This window comes from Trachymyrmex cornetzi, unplaced genomic scaffold (assembly GCF_001594075.2).
Source record: "Trachymyrmex cornetzi isolate Tcor2-1 unplaced genomic scaffold, Tcor1.1 scaffold621, whole genome shotgun sequence".
In the NCBI taxonomy this organism is placed as follows: domain Eukaryota; kingdom Metazoa; phylum Arthropoda; class Insecta; order Hymenoptera; family Formicidae; genus Trachymyrmex; species Trachymyrmex cornetzi.
This window is the reverse complement of record NW_017299939.1, coordinates 1-21,196: the sequence shown is the minus strand read 5'-3', so window position 1 is coordinate 21,196 and position 21,196 is coordinate 1. Positions and strand designations below refer to the sequence as shown.

Sequence of the window (21,196 nt, the reverse complement as noted above, 5' to 3'; positions counted from 1 at the left end):
ATAAAAAAATGATATCGCAGCAATCTAAAAATGTTACTTGAAATCGTCTTGAATCTTCTATAATCTTGGATCTCACATCTTTACAAATGCGAGATCACCTTCGGAATCTTGTCGGTTCTAATACACATCTTTTGTAACGCAACTGGTCTCTCCGCTGCTATTCCTCAGACTCGCAACAATAACTTCGGAATTGCGCGGAAAAAAGAAGCATAAAAATAGCGTTAATCTCGCGCAGAAAAAGAGGGACAAAGATCAATTAATTGTACCCCAATGAACAAATAAATGACTTGTGCGGGATTCTTTTATTAAAAAATCAACTTTGGAACTTTAGCAGTCTATATACAATTAAAATAAAAACCACGAATAGACATAGTGACCTCTGTTACACGGCACACTTAATCGGGTTTAATAACATCCTTAGTTATGAAATTGACCAATCATAGCTGTTCCTCGGAAGAATGGAATGACTGTGATTAGTCAGTTTTATAACTACGGATGTTATTAAACCCAATGAAGGATGCCGTGTAAATGTAGTCACTATCTCTAGACCGAGCATTGTCAGAAATTTGGGGAGTGGGAGTAGCCTTCATTTAGAAAAGGACGATCTCGTCACGAGATCGTCCTTTTCTAAATAAGGGCTACTCCCATTCTTCGAATACTCGGTCTAGAGACACTATGTCTATGGATTGTACCATGCTTTTTACGAAATGTATGAATATATATCTCTTTCTATATATATATGTATACATGATGTCCCGGACCCAGAAGTATTTCTCATTCCTTTAACCTTACTCAGATAACAAGTGTATAAAATCGGGTCATAAGACGTATTTTGCATCTAAAAGACGTCTTACGTACGTCACAATTTTAGACTTTGTGTTGTTTCGGTAGCTTGTCATACCTATTTTTACTTTCCTCACTAGATCCCACCAGGGTCTATAGCTTCGTCAAGAGGCTCTATTCCTCTGAACAGAAAACATATTTTGTAACTTATCACGTACGAAATTAATATCTCTGAATAAGACAAAAACAGATGAACAGGGATCAAATGAAAAATATTTTATTTTTAAATTACATCATAAAAAAATTATAATCTGAAATCGCAATGTGAAAAAGCGCATTGAGTACGTCATATTCCGACAAGGAGAGCTAGGATTAAAAGAATGATAAATGAATGACAGTAACTTTAGGTATATCACCCATACAGCACAGAATTTACAGCAATATCGCTGCAAAATCTTTGCAATATTGCTGCACTTTTGTGCAATTTTGTGTTGTAGGGGTATTATCTTTATTTCTAAAAGATTGATTGACGATAACCGTTATGGGTATATAATTACCAAAAATCGAAAAGGACCGAAAAGGACCGAAATTCAAACGAACCCGGTAACCGTTACTGTAAAAGAACTGGAACTAAAAGTTGGATTTAGCCTCGGACCGTCTTCCGGACCGAATTTTTTCGGTTAGAGTCCCTGGTTAGCATTAGTATATTACTTTATGATCAAAGATAACTGTGTGGGAGGGGGGAGGAAAAGAGGATAGATACTAGATATCATCATTTATTAAGAAGGAGAGAGGAGAAAATAGACATACACAGACACGTTTGCGCACATACATACGATTTAAAAATTCGACCGGGTAACCTTCACGCGATACATCTTATTATTAGATAATGTTAATGTCGGCGATATTATAATTTTTAAGCTTTATAATTCGAAAAGTACTGATTGAAAAGAGGTTTTGTTATAGTGTATTTTAAAAAGAGAGCTCTTGACATCAGCTTATTAGATTTTGAAATAAAAAATAAAAAAGTCATTTTATTTAAAAAATCGCGCGCGCACATAGGAAATTGTATTTTGTATGACAAGACAATATCTTCCTTAGAGAATTAAATAAAATCTACGTCAAAATGAAATTTGAATTTAATACTTACAAGGAACGTTATCCAATATGTACATATCAATTTCAATTTTTATTACTAAAAGTACTTTCAAAATAATAAATAACGATACCTATTTCATCGACAATGCATCGCATTTTTGTGAACAGACAAATATAGGCACAAGTATTTATTTATAAGCCTCAAAATATTTATACGAAAGCAAAAATGTCCACACAATTGCGTTATAAAGGAAAATATATCAAAAGTATAGTTTTAGAAAAAAAAAGTGTAAAGCGGCTCTTGCGAAGAAACGACAAGAACTGAGCCGGCAACTTACCTTGCCCATGGGTATGAAATTTTTGACTAGCGAAAGGTGGGGAGTGGGAGTACAAAATGACGACCTTTTTTTTACTTTTTATTTATTTTGTACTATTTGTTGCCATCCCTTTTTTTACAATTGCGAATTACGACGCTCTGTCTAACAGTCAGTAAGGGATCATTTACCAAAACAATACAAATTATGATAACGTCTCAAAATGACATTAAAATGAATCGAAAATAATTAAAAAATTACTTTTAATGACCATTTTAGAATCATTTTGACATCATTATGATATCATAATAATTTGTTATTCTACTTGGGTATGTTGGTCGTAACCGTACGTCATAATTTGTAAGAATTGATTAATCACATTCGAATATTTCCCTCTCATTCAATTGTAAGAGAGGAACGCTCGATTGTGATTAGTTGTTCCATGTTATATGTAATTGCCGGGCCTGGACAAGAATGCGAAAGACAACCTTCTTGTCGATCCTTGAAAGTGCGACGTTGCTACATATATCTAATAGACGTTCTTAGTTCTAGAGAAAATATATAAAATCAAGATTTTTTATCGATTCAGGCCTGGTTGTTCTACCTTTTGATAAATTTTACCTGTTGGGTAAGTAACAAGATTACATCACATGCGCGGATTGTCAGATTTACCTAACAAGTAAAATTTACCAAAAAATGGAACAATAACTTCAAACTTTAATATAATGCGATAAATATTTGCGGCGTTGTTACACGAGTTTCCTCACGAATTTAATTTATTTGAGATTCGTTTTTCATTAACACTTTTTCAATGTGATTTCGAGGTTATATAAAAATGCGGTTCGCATCACGGCAAATATAGCCACACTACACTGGTAGATATAGAAAAATCTACGATGTTTGATCGGTTACATATCAGAAACGGTAATTTGAGTTCATCTTTTACATATATATCACGTAGTAAATAAGAGGAATTAGATCGTGGCATTTATCTATTGTCTGACAAGGAATGACATAATAGCACAGGATATCATAAAAAAGATAAGCGGATCACTAGGAAGTTCAACATAATATAATGAAGACAGCTAGTAGCCAACAATTGAATTGTTCTTTGAATACGAAGATATAGGTTATTATATTGTATAATACAATCAAATACAATTTATTAGTTACTCAAAGCGAACTGAATCTATTTCCTGAATACACGATTGTATACAGAAATTAATCTATGATTAAATCGGTTGTTGTGTGATTCATGAATAATGGATTAAGAATAAAAGAATATGCAAAGTAACAATTCATGCGCGAACGTCTAGACGCTCGGAATTTTATATTCACGCGGATGTAATAATTTTTCAAAATTATAATTTTATAATAATAATTTTCTCAATAATAATTTTCTAAATAAAAACGAGAGCTAGTATAATGTCATGACAATAAAATAATCAGAGCGTTTGTCGGAGATAAATTTTTATTATTGGATATATATGGCGATTAATAGTAAAAGTTTCACGATCAAATCCACTTGTCTCTTTCAGTAGCTGCGAAAATAATATCTCGCAATCAATTTGAGAATCGCGTGCAATGATGAAACGTCATCCAAAGAATACTTACTACCATGAGTCATAATCCGTTTTTTTTCTTTTCTTTGCATTATAATAAATATAAAGATTAATCAAATACATAATACTTATTAAGAATATGCGTCGCTCTTCTCCCTTTAGCAAAATTTCACTGCGCGTAAAAAATTCTTTCTTCTTGTAAAAAGTAAACCAATACATTGACCTAAATCGTAAGCTATAAATAGATTGTTTTAGCTGAAGTTCTTGCATGATTCATCTTTCTCTCTTTTCTCTTCACGTTGGAAAGAAAAACAGAAAAGATGAACCGCGCAAGAAGTTAAATTAAAAAGAACGGGTCTAATATTATGTGTGTGCACAAGCATACGAATATATGAGAAATATGACATGAAGGCGCCATTTACTTTCGAGTTTCGCAATCATTACGTTACGTATCTTCACAATTCGGCAAAATACGTTTGCCACAAGCTGCACCAAACAATTTTGTCTCATTGAAACCTTTCTTTTTTTTCATAAGAAGAGATATTTTTACAGAAATTATAAAATAGTAGCATGTACATATTAAATATAATCTAAAACGTAATCTAATCTATATAGAAATAAATATATAATTATCAATTTTTTAATTTGTATTATCAGCACACTTCTGCACGAAAATACAGTTATGGTGTCGTCGATATACACTTTTGATATTCTTATTCATGTCAAATATGACTACCACGATAGTCATTTTAAATTCTACAATCGATATATAGACTAATTTTAAGTAAGAATAGATTCCGCACTCCTATCACTTTCAGTTTACAAAAAGTATGATAGCTCAAAACACATCACTCTCTTTCTAAAGTATCGAATTTAAGATAGATGTTGATAGAACTGAATAAAGATACTAAATATGCTCAATTCTCTCTCAAACGTTTACAATGAGATTTTAAAATGGAAAACTCAAAGCTTTAAACCGTAAGAAATTGACCAATCATTGTTCTCGTCTCATTCGACTGTGATTGGTTATTTTTTTATAACTTAAGACTTAAAACTTAAATTTTACGTCTTAAAATTTCATTGCAGACGCCGCTTAAGGCTAAAGTCACAATATTGCTTTAAAAGGTCGTAAGCTGTAAATTGTAAGTGACGATATATTGGCCACAGAACTTATGCTTTTAGACCGTAAGAAATGAGTTTTTCTCAATTCGCTTAAGTTTAACGCTTAAAGCCTAAAGAATGCGCAAAAATAGTTTAAAGAAAGAAATTATTATCATTTAATCTCTTTCGACTTATGACTTAAGACCTCTTAAAACAAAGTTGCGGACCGAAACTAAGGAATGTGCAGTTTAGGACCATGGCATACAGAAAATTTATAAGGAAATCAACATATTGGATGATCTTAAGTCCATATGGCTTGACCTACACCAGTTAAAGTTAGATCTTTAATGCTTATAATTCAATGTAAATATTATATATATATATATATATATATACATACTATATATGTACATGCACATACCATGTTTATAGTCATTCGAAAATTGGTTTTTCGGACTTATAAACACAATTAAACTACTGTAATAGTATCACAAATTAAATTAAATTGACAAGCAATTTTTAATAATTTGATGCTCAATCAGGCATCACATTAGAAAGATATTAATATGCTGAATATCAATTTATTGCGAAAAATATTACCTCGGCCGAGAGTCAAACCCGGATCTCTTGTATTTTTAGACCGGAAGTAAAAAGAAGGAGATCTAATTAGAGGATGCAACATGAGTTCAAAACTTGATTTCGCAAAAAACATGGAAAAAGTTGGAGGTATATATCATATAGTAACGCGTACGGAATACACGTGTATGCTCGTTTTATTTTTAAGGCAGAAATTCTAATTTGTATAAAATTTTATTTTATTTGATTAAATAGTAAATGCATCAATTTTTATTTAAAAATACATACATTCATGCATAGTCATAGATTATCATTAAATTATCGTTCTTTAATTTACCGACATCAAAAAACTTTGAAAAATTAAAAAAAAATCAAATGAGACTTGAGTGACTACTTTCCTTTTCGAAATATATTCTATGAAAATACACAAATTTACAGAATTATAGGGAAAATATTTATCCTCTGACAATTTTCTCCGACAGGAGTGCTCGAATTTGTTCTTCCGTACAACGCATTTCCGAAGCCAGAAATCGAGCTCAACTTTTTCATAACCGGCCGCTTGAGTTTGATCTCCTTTTTATTTCATACTTTAGACTACCGAGGCGGTCGACTCCTCCGCCTCCCTCCCCCTACCCCTCCTCGACATACCGTCTTTGTGTGTGAATTGCACGCGCCTGTTATTAGGGACATTTTGCATCATCACACATCTACGATAAAGTCGTCTTTTTTATCAAGAAAGGAAGAATGTCATATTCCGGAACACACACGACAAAATTATAATAAAAAAAAAAAACGTTTTTCCCCTCATTTGAGAATTAATTTTATTATTTTCTTAAGCAGTCACCCGACGGTGCCGAACATGTATGGACATATTTCATATATAGTTATACATGTTTATGAATATTTATGCGTGTTTATGGATGTTTATATATATTTACACATATTCATGCATGAACAATTTTTTACTAGGCATGATCTACGAACACTGAATGTTTAATGGATATATAACTGTGACATGTAATAGATATCTGAGGTCTGATTTTTATTGCTGCATTCTGAACCGGTGCAAATAAGTTGAAGTAAAACAAAAATATATTAGTTTCACTTCAACTTATTGCACTGTGTGTACTAGTTGAGAAAGTGCAGCAATAAAAAACAGAACCGTAGAAAGAACGCGAGTTCGACGTCACGCATCGAACTGGTCTAACACAAATAATATCACTCATGCGAACATTCTGCACGCGCGGCCGATTCCCTCATAAACATATATAGTTTAGAAATAAGTATCGTTAAAAGATCAATTTAAGTGATTTAAATTTTCTATTTACATAATATTTCATTATTGTTCATTTTTTACAAAATAAAATAGATTTTTACACAAAATTTATTCAATGTCGTTTCAACGTTGCAGCAACATTAACAATTAATGTGGAAAAATTAATAAAGATTCAATTTGTCGTTCAATTTGTACAACATTGTTTCAACGCAGTAACATCAACAATCAATGTAGAAGAATCAATATAGATACAATATCGATAAAACATTGACATTTTAATATTCAACATTGCAACATCTCAGCAACATTCTTTCAACATTTTGTGCTGTATGGTAATCCCCGTTTGGTTTGTACATTTTTTTTCTTTACGTCCGCACTGTATTATGGTTTAAGAGCTCAAAATTTTGACCAACAGTTCATTTTTTCGAATTTTTTGATAGGATCTTTTATGTATAGAATTTGAAAGATAACATGTCGATAATCAAAGAATCATCGATTTTTTTATAATTGAGTTCTTACGTTCACTATAGAACTCAAAATTCCTAATTCCGAGAGATTCGCTTGTATATTTTTTCTCGTCGTATCATTTAGTGAAAATTTGGCAAAATACGTTAAGAAATTAATATTTATTCACAAAGCTTTTACACATTCTTGTTGCAAGTATTTACTACACTATTGTATAAAAATTTAGTAATCAAAACTTGTACAATCAAAGAAATTAAATAATACACACGTTTACGCAAATTTATGTCGCATAATAATAATAAAATAATAATACGGCCTGCAAAAAATCGCTTGATTTGGCTCACATAAACTCATATTTTGTAAAATATTTCTTTGTGATCAGTTTTATTCAAAATCTAATTACTATAGGCTGCCGGATAAATAGTTATTATTTATTCTTTTAAGCCATGCATTATTTTAAATATGATAAATTATTCGAAATCTGGTTAGAGGAAAGCAATAAGGATTATATTGTATAAAACCAGTATATTATGAGCACATATTAAATTGTTCATTTAAATTTATTATTACAAAATTTAGTTGGGTAACTCATTTTTGTATTGTGAAAAAACGCATACGGTGTAAAAAAATCTTAACTATCAAAATGTTAAAAAATGTCAAAAGAAATATTTTTTATTATAAAAATATATATGTTCATTTATAAATTTTGGTGAGAACATTTAAAAATATTAGGATCTGGCCAAAATCTCTTAAACCACATATAGTGCACTGGCGCGAAATGAGTTGGTGATTTGCTTCGAAGGCTTCGACATTTGAACTTCGAAGCTTCGATATTAAAATCTTCAATGTTTCGTAGAATCGAAACTTAAAAGATTCAAGGTTCGGAGCTTCGAAACTTCGATACTTCAACATTTCAAAGTTCGAAGCTACGAACAATCAAAATTATATCATTATTAATTTAATATAATAATAATTGTGTCGTAATAGGTGCGCACATTTACAAAAATTATACGACAAAATTTAAAATGAAATAAAGCTTCGAAGACATCTTAAACTTTGAAGTTTCGAATTTTTCGAAAATAACAGTTCTAATGTGAAACGCGGAACGTTCTCCGCAACGAGAAAGCGGAGATTCATGCGCATAATGTGTACCGTCTCCAGGTCTCCACGAGTCATACTGACGCAGTGCCGATTCGCATAACAGCGACAATGGCGAAGAAGTCTTTTCCACTCGCTTGCCACTTCCCTCTCTTTCCACCACGTATCATAATATTCGCGCCTGAGAGGAGGATAGGATCGTTACTATATGTAGTAGTAGAAGAAGGGAGGTGGAGTCGCGCTCGCGTCCGACCGGTACTCAGCCTCCAATGTATTTCTACGAGTTCGCTTGCGTATCATATACGTATACACACGTAACAGACGTTCAGAGTAATACATGTTTACGAATACATATTCCGATCGGTACGCAGTTTAACACACACGTACGTACACATACGCGTATTCGCAATACTATTGGTGGAAAAGAAGTTAGTCGCTGATCGCTGTAGTACAGTCCGGTGGTATATAAGGGCGACTCTTCCGCACTGATCATTCATTTTATAAGCGGAAGGCATAGCAAGGCATTACGGTGCAACTTTGTGCGTATTAATCCACTCTTGGAAAATTAGCGTTTGCTCTTCTCAAGCTTCCACGACACTTTCGGTGGACTTGGTAATTGCCAAACTGTTTCCCGCTTCTCGGTACAAAGTATATTTGTATCTAAGATTTGATTTTTCACTTACACCCGGTGAACATCTCTGCGATACGGTCCCATCGCTTTACGATTCGCCCGCGGCGAAAAAGTTAAGAACTGAGTTTTATCGCGGAAGAGAATCCCAACTGAATCTAGCATCGCAGAAGCGAATCCGACTGAATTTGGCGATTGAATCTCTGACGACTCTCGTACTAGCAGTACGTATACTTGATTTGCTTCTCAATGCTTACTCTATCCTCGTTATTGCCGAATTCTTTTTTCAACAGGACAGTCGAACAGCAATTTTTTTCACACAATTCTAATCCTGCATCTTCAAAAAAGGTTGAATAAGTACTTTTCTTGAGATCTGCGGAAAAGATCACAAATTTCGTGTCAGAGCGCTCGATCTTTTCTAAAGTTCAGAAATTTATGTTCAGAAAAGATCAAACACTCTTAAATACTGACGAGATTCGTGATCATTTCGCAGATTTCAAAAAGAGTGCTTGCCTTTTTTACACGGAAATAATTTTCTTTTTAAATTTATCCTGAAAATATGGTAGTTGTGATGCAACATAATATTTTAAAGATTTTTACCATGCACTTCAGTAAAATTAATCAAACTTATTTTATACTTTATTGTAATTTTATTAATGAACAATAGGTTTACATTAAAATTCTTTAAAATACAATGTTGCCCCACGATTATCATCCTTTCAGGGTAAACTCTAATAAGAAAAAATTCTTTCCGTACAAAGATTCAAAAAATTTTATTTTTTCGATCACTCTGTTGAAAAAGAGATAACGAATATTAATACGATCGATTAAACATTACAGGTGCTAAAATATGATCGTTCTGGCAGTTCTGATCGCAGAATGGTCTTTTCTGACCATTTTTTTATCGATCTGTATGGTCACGCTCTCGATGGCATTAATGGTACGGAGGGCCAAGTTTTTGTATGCTTTAAAGAATGTGCCATATCCCACAGCGTTGCCGATTGTCGGTAACGCTTATCAACTCAAATGCACGCAAGAAGGTAAGTCCTAGCTGATAACTTCTCTATCATATATTTGTGGTGCACATATTGTTACATAGTCATATGGGACCTATATTTAATGTCGATTCCGAACGACGAAATTTTGTTAGAGAAGTTTCTTTGGGCAAAGGTACCGTCAGTGGTTTGCCATTGGTTCCCGAGAGGAGTGGAGATACGAGCAAATAATAAAAATATGTTTTTTTGATGCCACCGGGAATCGAACCCGGGATCTCTAACATTGCAGACCAATATGCGCTGTCCGCTATGCCACGCTCGCTCCCAAAGATTCCGTATTCACTATACAAGCTAAGAAATATTTTACTGACGTAGTTAAATACAGATCTGGAAAAAATTTGGTTAGGCTATTAAAATAATTATATCGGGTTAGGAAAAAAAGTCGATACCCCCGAATAACTCGGAAAATATAAATTTTGTAGAAAAATATTTCAGATAAAAGTTACAGAGTGTAAAAAGGTTCAAATATTGTTAACAAAATCGTTTTTTAAATGTAATAACACATGTTGATGCATGACTGTCGAAGTGTTGGACCGATCGTGTTTAAAAATAAATGTAAATAATATCCGTCAACACCGCTAATATTTGTCGAATAGATTGCATAAAATATATTGTTACGAGGAAAACCATATTTACAACATAAACAACGAATTTACTGAAGAATCTAAAAAATTAGCCAGATACAGATCTGAAAATAATTTTGTTGGATTATCAAATTTTACAGAACACTCAAGTTAGTTGTTAGATTGTTAAAAATTTTTGCAGTATTGCCCATAATAGAGTTTTGTACACAATTATTTTAACAGTCCAATAAAATTATTTTTATATTATTGTCTATCTAAATTTTTAGATAATTTAGTAAAATTGTTTTTCTTGTGTCATAATCGAAATAATGCTTGTTTATCTAAGGATTGAAAATAACAAAATATAAAAAGGAGAAAAAATCATATCATACTATAATACGTTCATAATACATTTTATAATTTAAATTGTATATACAGGATTAGTTGAAAAAATGATTATTTATGTAAAAGTAAATAAAAGAATAGTATTTTTGTACAAAAAATGATGAGAGAAGATCGAATTTGAAAGTTTATCCGATAAAATCACATATTGTTTAATACTGAATAGTTTGTTTACATTTTATTTACATATAATAACTATTACATGTTACAATTATTATACAGTATAAGACGTGATACTTTATGCTAAAACAAACAACTTTTTTTTGCAAATTTGCATCCGACGAGTAGTTTTTGTAGGAGAGCAAGTTAAAGTTAACAAATGAACAAAAAAATTATTTATCGAACGTAATTTTGTTAAAGGAAAAAGTTGTTTGTTTCAGCATAAAGTATCGTGTCTTGTACTTCGCAAGCTTGAATTTTGAAACACCCTGTATATATAATTATCAAATTGTATTAAAGTATGTCTCTGGCTACAATCGCATTAGAAAATTAATCGCAACCTATGAATATACCTCTCCGTGCGTGCTTTTTAAAGAGAGAAACTTTTGAGGCGAGCGTACACACATACACATAAATATCGTATCTGTGTACACGAACACTAGTCCGCACTGAATTCAGTTGAAATTTAATGTGGCAAGCATGTCTTGTCTTGCTGTTCGGCGTGCGAGAAAGAGAATTCCATCAAGTTACAAATTTAAACTACTCTAATTCAGAAACGGTACTGCTAGGCCTCTATTTTTCTTTTTATAAGGGTCCTATAGTATTACTAGATTACATACTTTTTTTTTAAATCTGTAGAAGATTTTCGCTGCAAAGTATTAAACGTTACTTCAGCAATGCTTGGTATAGGAGTTTACGTGTTAAAAGCTGAAACTTTAAAGGTGAATATCTCCATTTTGACACTGCTAGGATCTTTGAAATTTTAACCATATATAGATAAAATTATTTTAAACATAATATTTAAATTTTAAAAAAATTTGTAGATACTCGTTTTTTTGGAGAAATACCTTAAATAAAATGCATAAAAAAATTTGTTTTGCGACAAATTATATTTTTATTCATACATTTTATAGAGTAATAATTTGCAAAGAATATAAATATTCGTTTTGAAAGATAAGATTAAAACTCTCTCTTACTTTATTATTTCATATTACAAATATTACACATCAAAGCATTTGACCTAAGTATTAATAGAGCAGTGCGTTTTTCTGTCTTATGACGCGTAACGCATTTGAAAAGCAATGAATCTGTATTGACATGAGACGACGTTTGCATTTTTCATATGTAAAGGATTCCTTTGTCATATAAATCAGCGTAAAAATATCTTAAACAACATTAAAGTCAAAAGGACAAATAAATCAGATTTACTTCAGTAAATGGAATCAATATTCTATTGTTAAAAAAATATTTAAAAAGAAAAGAATAATTAAGAGTGACTTTATGTTCGCTTTGAGGAAGTAGGTTTGTATGGCCAAATTGAAATGTACGAATTTATTTTAGAAAAAGAAGTAAAATAATTTTTTTTTGCCTATTTATAAGATGCTATTTATTATATTGTATTTGAGATGTATAAAATTTAATTGTAATACAACTTATTAAAAATATAAGAATTTTTCTGTCATTGAAGATAGCCCGAAAATTTCGAATGTTTCTCGTTTTGTCGCGATACCGAGACTTTGAAGAAAGGAATTTGCCATCTCTTGATTTATAGTTTCCTTTAGAGGGAATTTTATTGCTTAACAATATCAAACACTTAATGAAGCAAGTAATAGAATTAATCAAGATAAAATTTAAAAGAAATAACTAATATAAAGTACACACAGACAGAACATTTTATTCCAAAAATTATTTAAAATACTCTTCTCTAGTCTCGTTGCATTCCCTGAATCTGTGTTGCATATTTTGTCATACTCTGTAAAATATTCATGAATATAGAATTTTACCTAAATATTTGCTTACACATCCTTTTACGATACACTCTCTTAAAACTTCATGAACTTTAAATGCTCTCAAATGTAAAAACCAATTGGGTTCGAAGTTCAAGCATAAGAAATCGAGCAGTTTATCATGCATCAGAATGAAGTTCCATAGGACTAACACGGTTTTTTAGGGAAATGATCATTTACAAGTACTAACAAACAATTTTTGTGACAAAATGTTCTGCCGTATGTATTTTTGTTTTTGTTTATTTCCATTAAACTGTATCTTGTTTAATACTTGTTCCATTATTTGTTTTATATCTGTATTGTTAAATAATAAAATTCTTCCAACCTCGAAAACTAAGTGTTTCTAGACCCAAGTTTATATAAACTTTTTGAAATGCTTGGTTGATATGAATACGTTCCTGATATATTGAACAATTGCAGCGTTTTAAACTGTAATGAATTTGATTACTTTGATGCCCGTTTCTACCAATGTAGTTTAATTTTTTTAAAATGTTGGTTGAACTAATTCCTCATTTTTTTTTTAATTTTAAGGATTAGAAAAATGAAGAGTAATGAAACAAGATTGAAGTTAATCTACATTGGTAGAAACGAGCATGAGAGCGATTAAATACAATTTGCCAGGAATTCATGTTTGTTCCTAAATATGTTTTCGAATACAGATCAACTCAGGTCAAGTCAAGGCAATCTCTATAAGTAACCCAAGATGAAATCATTATGATGCCATTTATCACTCTCAGAGTGGTCAAACTTGCTACGGCTGACAGTATTATTATTTAAATACACCCTCTGTTATAAAGTCTTCTAAAAACAGACTTCCTATATACAATTCATATTATATATAGGCTTTTCTAAAGAAAGATTTACAATAATCATCTCGCGCAGTTTTCTCGTGCTGTTTGTCAGCGTGTATATATATAAAACGGATTTTCACGCCACATCGAATACAAGTTTTAGCACTATTGGATTTTTATTTCCTCAATTTCTATATATTTTAATAAATCGTATATTTTTGTATATTTTTTAATAAATCAACGGCATTCTATTTCTAAAGATCATGAAGTCACACTACAATAACCTGCAAAAATTAAAAAATCAATTATTTTGACTTTTACAAATCCTCTGTCTCTTCTTAATGATGATCTTTGAAAATTTACCTCTCGCAGCATCCAATTGAAAATAATCGAATAAGTATAAATATTACGTAAGAACAAGTGCTGCGCTGTAACATTCACTTTTCTTTCCTTCTAAGTATAGAAAATGCAACGTTAGCATTATATCGAGAATATACTTAGCACATTCCACATCTATTATTTAAATAAATATAAATCACTACGAATTATCTCTCGGTATCGCTTAAAAATGAAGACAACTTTCATCTTTAAACATAAAAATATTATCATAGACGTTGTGCTTAATAGTCAAGCATAACTGTCAGTAATAATTAAACTCCATCGTATGTAATGATGTAATGCAATTATCAATGCTGCATTACTAATTCTCGGACATTCTAAATTCTCAAAGACAGTTTTACGCTATAGGGAATTTAACTTTCGGGGATCGACGAAGTGATGCGAAATTCACGAGTCGCCTTATATCTAAACTGTTGCTTTGTGAATCCGCGACGCAAACCCGTTCGGAGAGTTTAACTCAACGACTTTGGTACTTACAAAATTTGCATGGGTAATTTTACAACCAAAGAGTACAATGCAACGAAAGATATTGAGAACAGACACGTGCCGGCCGCTGCACGATCAACATTGTGATCAGATAAGACACCTGAACTATCTGATTCAGATATTCTAAATCAGTTTCATTCATTCACGAGTATTTAAAAATTTTGCTAGAATAAAGCAGCATTTTGCGAAACGTGAAAGTAAATTTTTATCACAAACGACGCTGGTTTAATGATAGTGTTGTAACTTCGCTGAAATACACACACACACACATACTTATATTTATATTATTTATGATCCATTTTATACCATGTAAAGAAAATGTAACAATTTTTGCGTTCACGAGAAAGAGATATATTTTACGTCGCAAAAAGTTAAACAATTCATTCTATATACGCACATAATTTTCTTTTTTCCTTTTAATTTATGACGCAGTGCAAAGATGAAGTAACTATACACTGAGAAAAATGGTCTGGTTGGATTAAACAGTAATTTTGGTGGAAAATGGACGAATCAGAATTTTCTGGTTATGTCTATTAGAATTCTAATTGTGATAACTAGAATTCTGATTAATATAATTATTCTGGTAAAAATAAAAATTCTAGTAGATTTTACTAGAAATATAGTATCAACCAGAATTCCGGTTATCTCAACTAGAATTCTAATAAATTTAACCAGAAATTTCTGATTCATCCATTTTCAACCAGAAATTTTTTTCAGTGCACACACGAAATATGATACAACTATAATGTATACTTGGCGTGAAAAAAATTTGAATAATTACGTAACATTTTAATCGTATGTAAAGCGACAATATTTCTATCATGCAATTAGATATAAATATGTTTTTCAGACGTTAAAAGGTTAAAAACCTTTTAACGATTTTTTAATATATAATTTAAATATTTAATATACACTGCCGGAAATTGAAATCACAACACCATGAAGGAGTTGTGCTAGATGAATGAAAGTTACACAGAATGTTTGTTCACATGAGTTATTTTATTGATATCTATTACAAGGTCACAATTCGCAGGATACGAGTGTAGAGCCATATAAACATTAAGTATTCCGACTTAATATCCACTGTAGTCACTTCTGTGTTGAATGCAGGCCTCTAAACGTGCATGCATCCGATCGTAGAGGTGTCGGATGTCATCTTGTGGAATGGCATTCCACTTGTAATAGATATCAATATAATAACTCATGTAAACAAACATTCTATGTAACTTTCATTCATCTAGCATAACTCCTTCATGGTGTTGGGATTTCAATTTCCGGCAGTGTATATTTGTTCCACGAATGTCCGTTTCTATCAATATAAATTAACTTTAATCTCTGTTCAACTTACTCTTTATCTTCTTCAAAAATTCTTAGACTTGGAAAAAAAATGAAGTTAGTTGTGTGAACCGAGATTAAAATTAAACTACATTAATAAAACTACATTGATAAAAACAGCTATAAAACAATAAAATTGATTACTGCAATATAAGACGAAATAAAACTTTCACGTAAAGAGATATGCGCATGATGAAAAGCGAAGGAAGGAGAGAAATGTGGTTGGTGAGCTATCTCGGTCCACCAATGATAACCGTCTGGCATAAAGAAATGAAGGCGAAGAAGAAAAAGGAGAAGAAGAAAAAGCAGGTCGAGGTCGCTCGAGCAGTCTGAATAACGGCGCGTAATTGCATACGATTTTCGTATGGTGTTACGTACCCTTCTCGTTTTGGGAGAAAAAGAGAGAGGATAAAAAGAGAAAGCATCGGCGGTAGGGTTTTGCTTAAAAAGAAAAGAAACGGAAGAGATGAAACGCCCGGCGCGAGATTCCGACTATTCGGCCGACTGGCCTGTCGGGGATAAGTTATTCCGGACCAGACTCCGGCCAGACGTCCTCGTCTGCGAGAGAAGAATAGAATCTGGACGCTTCTCTCTCTCTCTCTCTCTCTCTCTCTCTCTCAACTCATGTGCCGTTATGATAAATAAATTGCAACCATCAAAGGGACATTACGAGCATTATTGGCACAAAAGGCGATACAAGCGCGATTAACATGCGGTAGCAACACTTCACGCGAAGATGTATCCTGTTAAAAAAACCATCATCGAATATAAGTCATTATTTTTTAACATCACGCAGAACAAGATTATATAGCACGTATATCAATTAACTTATTTGCTCTAACATAAGTATCGATTTACGAGATTTCATTCGATGTTCTTTTTTTCCTGATTTTATTTCTTTGCTCATCGCTTCCAGGAAGCAACAAATTGAAACTAAAATCCTTAAGCAACAACTGAAAAAAATAACCAAGCATTTCGCCAAATAACGACGAAAAAAAAATTACTTCGAGTGTTAAACTAGTTGATCTTAATTTAAATTTCAACGGGTGTGCAGTTGTTATTATGAAAACGCACGTGGAACATAATTACATAATAACTAGATGGAGCAACTTTAAAGAAAAAGACAAGAAACTTAAATGCATTAGTAAACGAAATTCATTTAAAGTTTAAACTATAAACCGACATTCATTTTTCGCTCAAAAAATCTTACATGCAATGTGATTATTTGTTTAGCACACGTGGAATATGTACAGTGTGTCTCGCATATTATATTATATACTTATTCTTTGTTCAATTTCGCGACGTATCTTTACGATGACGATGGGAAGGGAATGCTGAGCTGTAACGGACGGGGGAGAGAGATGGGAGGGCTAAAATAGGTCATCGAGGAGTCTCCCACCGTCCTGAAGGACACCTAGCGTCTCACATGCCAAGGTCTTCGATAGCATCTTCCGCTCTTTCCCAGAGCAACGCCTTTCTCTCTTTATATGTCTTTTTCTCTATCCCCTTCTTCCTTTCTCTACTTCTGTCTCTTTTGCTTTTTTGCACTCGTCGTCCACGTGCGGTACACACTGTCCATTTTCAACCGGTCAACGTCCGGTCAGCCTGTCGGCCGTCAACTCGTTGCACGTGCAGTGCGATTTCTCTCTTCCTCCACCGTCCTGTTCTTGATTCTCTATCTGTCCTCTTTTTTTCTGTTCTCTTTTTTCCTCTCTCTGGTTGCGGTCAAAGTCTCACTACAAATGCTTTAAAGCGTTTGGTTGACCAATTAGAAAAAAGGATTTTACAAACTGATCAATCAAAAATTACTTTAAAGCATTTGTAGCATCGCGTTGACCATATCCTTTGCCTGCTTCTATCTGTTTCTTTATTAGTTTTATTTATAAAAAGAGATTTTAACTACAAAAAAAGAGATTTAATTTATAAAATAGTTCTTTATTTACTACGGAGTAATAAAAAAGTTCGACCAAAGTTTTGTGTTTATCAAATTATTAGTAACGGATATTTATAAAAAAAAAACACGAGCTCTGGAATGATATTGTCTTATCAAATTCAAATTTATTTCAGCTTTCATATAATGTAAGATTCAAGACATTTTGAGAATGCATGACATCAACGACGACCGCATCTTTCTACAATTTTCCTCGAAAACTAATAGAACGGTCTTCAGTTTATCAACCGAAAAAAATCTTATAATGCAGTCTTTTTGGTATTTAATGAGATGTAACTATCACACTCAAAAGATTGTTTTTTTATTATACGGTACTATCCTACAGATAGCGATAAGCTGAAGCTAGTATACTATTTCGAGTTGCTCAACATTTTATTTTTTTTCTGCAATCACATACGCTGTATTTATCAAATATCCTGTTTTAGATTTATTTTGTTGTTCATTTTTTATCAGAATTGTTCAACATTTCTTCCTCTCTTTATTTTTCTCTTATCCAGTTTTTCACTTGTCTTCTCATATCGCATTATATTCTAGCGTTATAATCATATTAGTTTCCTTTTTCGGTTTTTCATTTTCGTTCTTAATACTTCTTACTCTCGCAAAAGTCGCGGTTTATATCAATAAGAGCAAATCTAGAGTTACGATATTGGTGCGATGATTGGTCAGACATGAAGTCGTAAAAGAGGTCTATTTCTGCACGACATCGCAGGTCGGTGACCGCGAGAATGATTGAAGATGATCCTCGTGGAAATCGTCATAAATGCAGTAACAAGCGACATGTGCATTCAATGAGTATTAAATGCTTACCCCGATAAAGAAGAATATTGAAATTTATCCACGAAAAGTTCTCTCCACAAGCGTGTCCTCTCGAAAATATATTACGTATTTAAAAAAGTCAATTTTTCGATGCAAAAAAATAAAGTCTTTTTTCATTATTTTAATCTTCTTGATATTTTTCCTATTTTTTTATTCCTTACTGTGATACTAATTTTATTCAGAAATTTCGCAAGCTAGTTTAAAATATTATTATTTATTATATTATACACCCATATATACATATATATAAATATATATACATACATATATTATATATTATTAATTTAGAATAATAACAATTATTAATTATTTTTGTAATATTTACGCAACATATAATCGGTGTAGAGAAAATCTCAATGAATAAATTCTAAAGTTGTATAAGAATATTATTGAGCATGAACAGTCATCTTCATAATCTTTAAAGTGCATCGGCGAATTATATAAAGACTCTGTTAAGATGCTAACACAAAGCTGTCCGAACATTACAAGTGAAATTTCTAGGGCAGTATTAGAACAGATTAATCTCGTCAGTTTGACTCCTTCAAAAATTGAATCGCACAAGTCGACGAATCTCTCATAATAAGAGTTAAGAAAGTGAGAAATAACATTCGATTGGTTGTATAACGACAAATGATATATAATTACATTATTAACTAATACACCACTGTTATATACAATATACATCAATGTGTATTGGCTATATACATACGTTAATTTAATTGTATATGAAAACGATTTGTCTTAACTCTTATTATAGAAATCCTAGATTAACTGACTGCGAATAGACAAGGACAAAAAAGTAAATAAAAATATTAATAGAATTTTGTCCGCAATTTTTTATTTTGATCTTCGAGAACATTAATGCGCATTGATAAAAATAAAACTCGGAAAGGATAATAATTATTGAAATTATAATGACTAAATACTGCAATTTCCGAGCTCAACTTTAGTGATGAATACAGTAGAAAAAAAGGAATAATATTTCATTTACAATTCTATGGATAAATACAAATATCTTAGATTAAGTTATTAGATAAAATTCCCCATTGTAAGCGACTGTACAGAAAGAACGATTTTGTTAAAGTATTTAAAAATGTAAGTATCTAGATGCAAATATAAAATTAATTATGTAGGAAACTTCGTGTGTGTATATACATATATATATATAACCATTTTGTACAATTGTTAATTATATAACAGTATTTATTGAATATAAATAGAGAAAATCTAGTATAAAAAATCTTACTATTTGAATTTTTGGCTGAACTTTCTGATTTCCGCTTTTAGCAATTATTCAAAACAGCTTCGAATGTATAATATGTATATAGAACTTGATCAATTCAGTTATTGAGATTAATTCAATCTGTCGCAACTCGTCGGCTCACATAAAGGAGCACGGCAGTGTCTCGCGCTATGACGCTGCGCTTGCTTAGCGCTGAGACAATACCGTATCTCTAAATTAAGACAATTTTACGTATTCGTCTATAATTTGTTGGATTTGTCTGTTTCAGTATTCTTTCAGCGGTTGATAAAATGGGCTAACAAGTTTGGCGACATTTATTTGATCTGGGTCGGCATGCGACCTTTCATCTTTCTTTATCGAATAGAATCAGTGCAACCTTTACTTAGCAGTAGCGTACACATTGATAAAAGTCTAGAGTACCAATACTTGAAGCCTTGGTTGGGTACGGGACTGGTAACCAGTTCTGGTAAGTGATTCACATTTTACAAATTAAAGTCGCATCTCTGGCGAAAATATAAAATTGAAGCGTAAGTCGAATGTAAAAGGAGAGTAACAGAAGTAAATGAAGCTTTTAGGAAGCAAAAATTGGAACAATAAAATATAAAAGAAGCGTAAACACCGAAGTTTCTCATTTTTAATTTTGGATATCAATACAAAATATAGTTTGAACTACCTTTAACCAACGTTATTTCTTTAATTCTTGCGAATTTTTCAGACAACGAATGATAAAATTTTAGATTATTTAGAGAAAAGAGCCATAATTGTTAATTACGCGGATTTTTCTTAGAGTAAGAGAAATCAGGGCACTAGTGAGACACTTTTTCTTTTTCGACTTGTATATCTTCAATGAAGAGTATATGTATAATATTGACTTGCATTTGCTGAACATTTGTACGATTAGATATTTTGACATCCGATAATTTCTATTATCTTTTTATAAAAGAAAAACATAGAAAATCGGGAGCAATAAAAATCTATGTTTATCTCGCGATGCTTCTAGGGACACTGTGATAATTTTTCATTTTCGATACTGGCGCGGATACAATAAATAAATTTACAGCCACAATAAAAATTGTGGTCTTTCTTTCAGGCGAGAAATGGCACGTTCGCAGGAAGCTGCTGACGCCAACCTTTCACACTGGCCTCCAGGAGACATATTTAAAAACTATAAAAGAAGAGACTAATGTTCTAATTTCCTGCCTTGAAAAAGAAGTGAACAAATGGTTTGACATTGTTCCGTTTGCAAAACGCGCCGCTCTTGATATTATATGCGGTGAGTTCGATAGACGCGGATTTCGCGTTAAGTTT

General features: G+C 31.9%; 1 protein-coding gene across 1 annotated transcript; it reads left to right on the top strand.

Moving 5' to 3' along the window:
• Positions 1–8,789: 8,789 nt before the first annotated feature.
• Positions 8,790–21,161, top strand: LOC108766781 (cytochrome P450 4C1; the record flags this gene model as incomplete). Its single annotated transcript, XM_018516281.1, has 4 exons — positions 8,790–9,125; positions 9,742–9,941; positions 20,157–20,354; positions 20,979–21,161. Coding segments are annotated over exons 2-4 (571 nt in total), but the record flags the coding sequence as incomplete, so codon positions are not given.
• Positions 21,162–21,196: the final 35 nt, after the last annotated feature.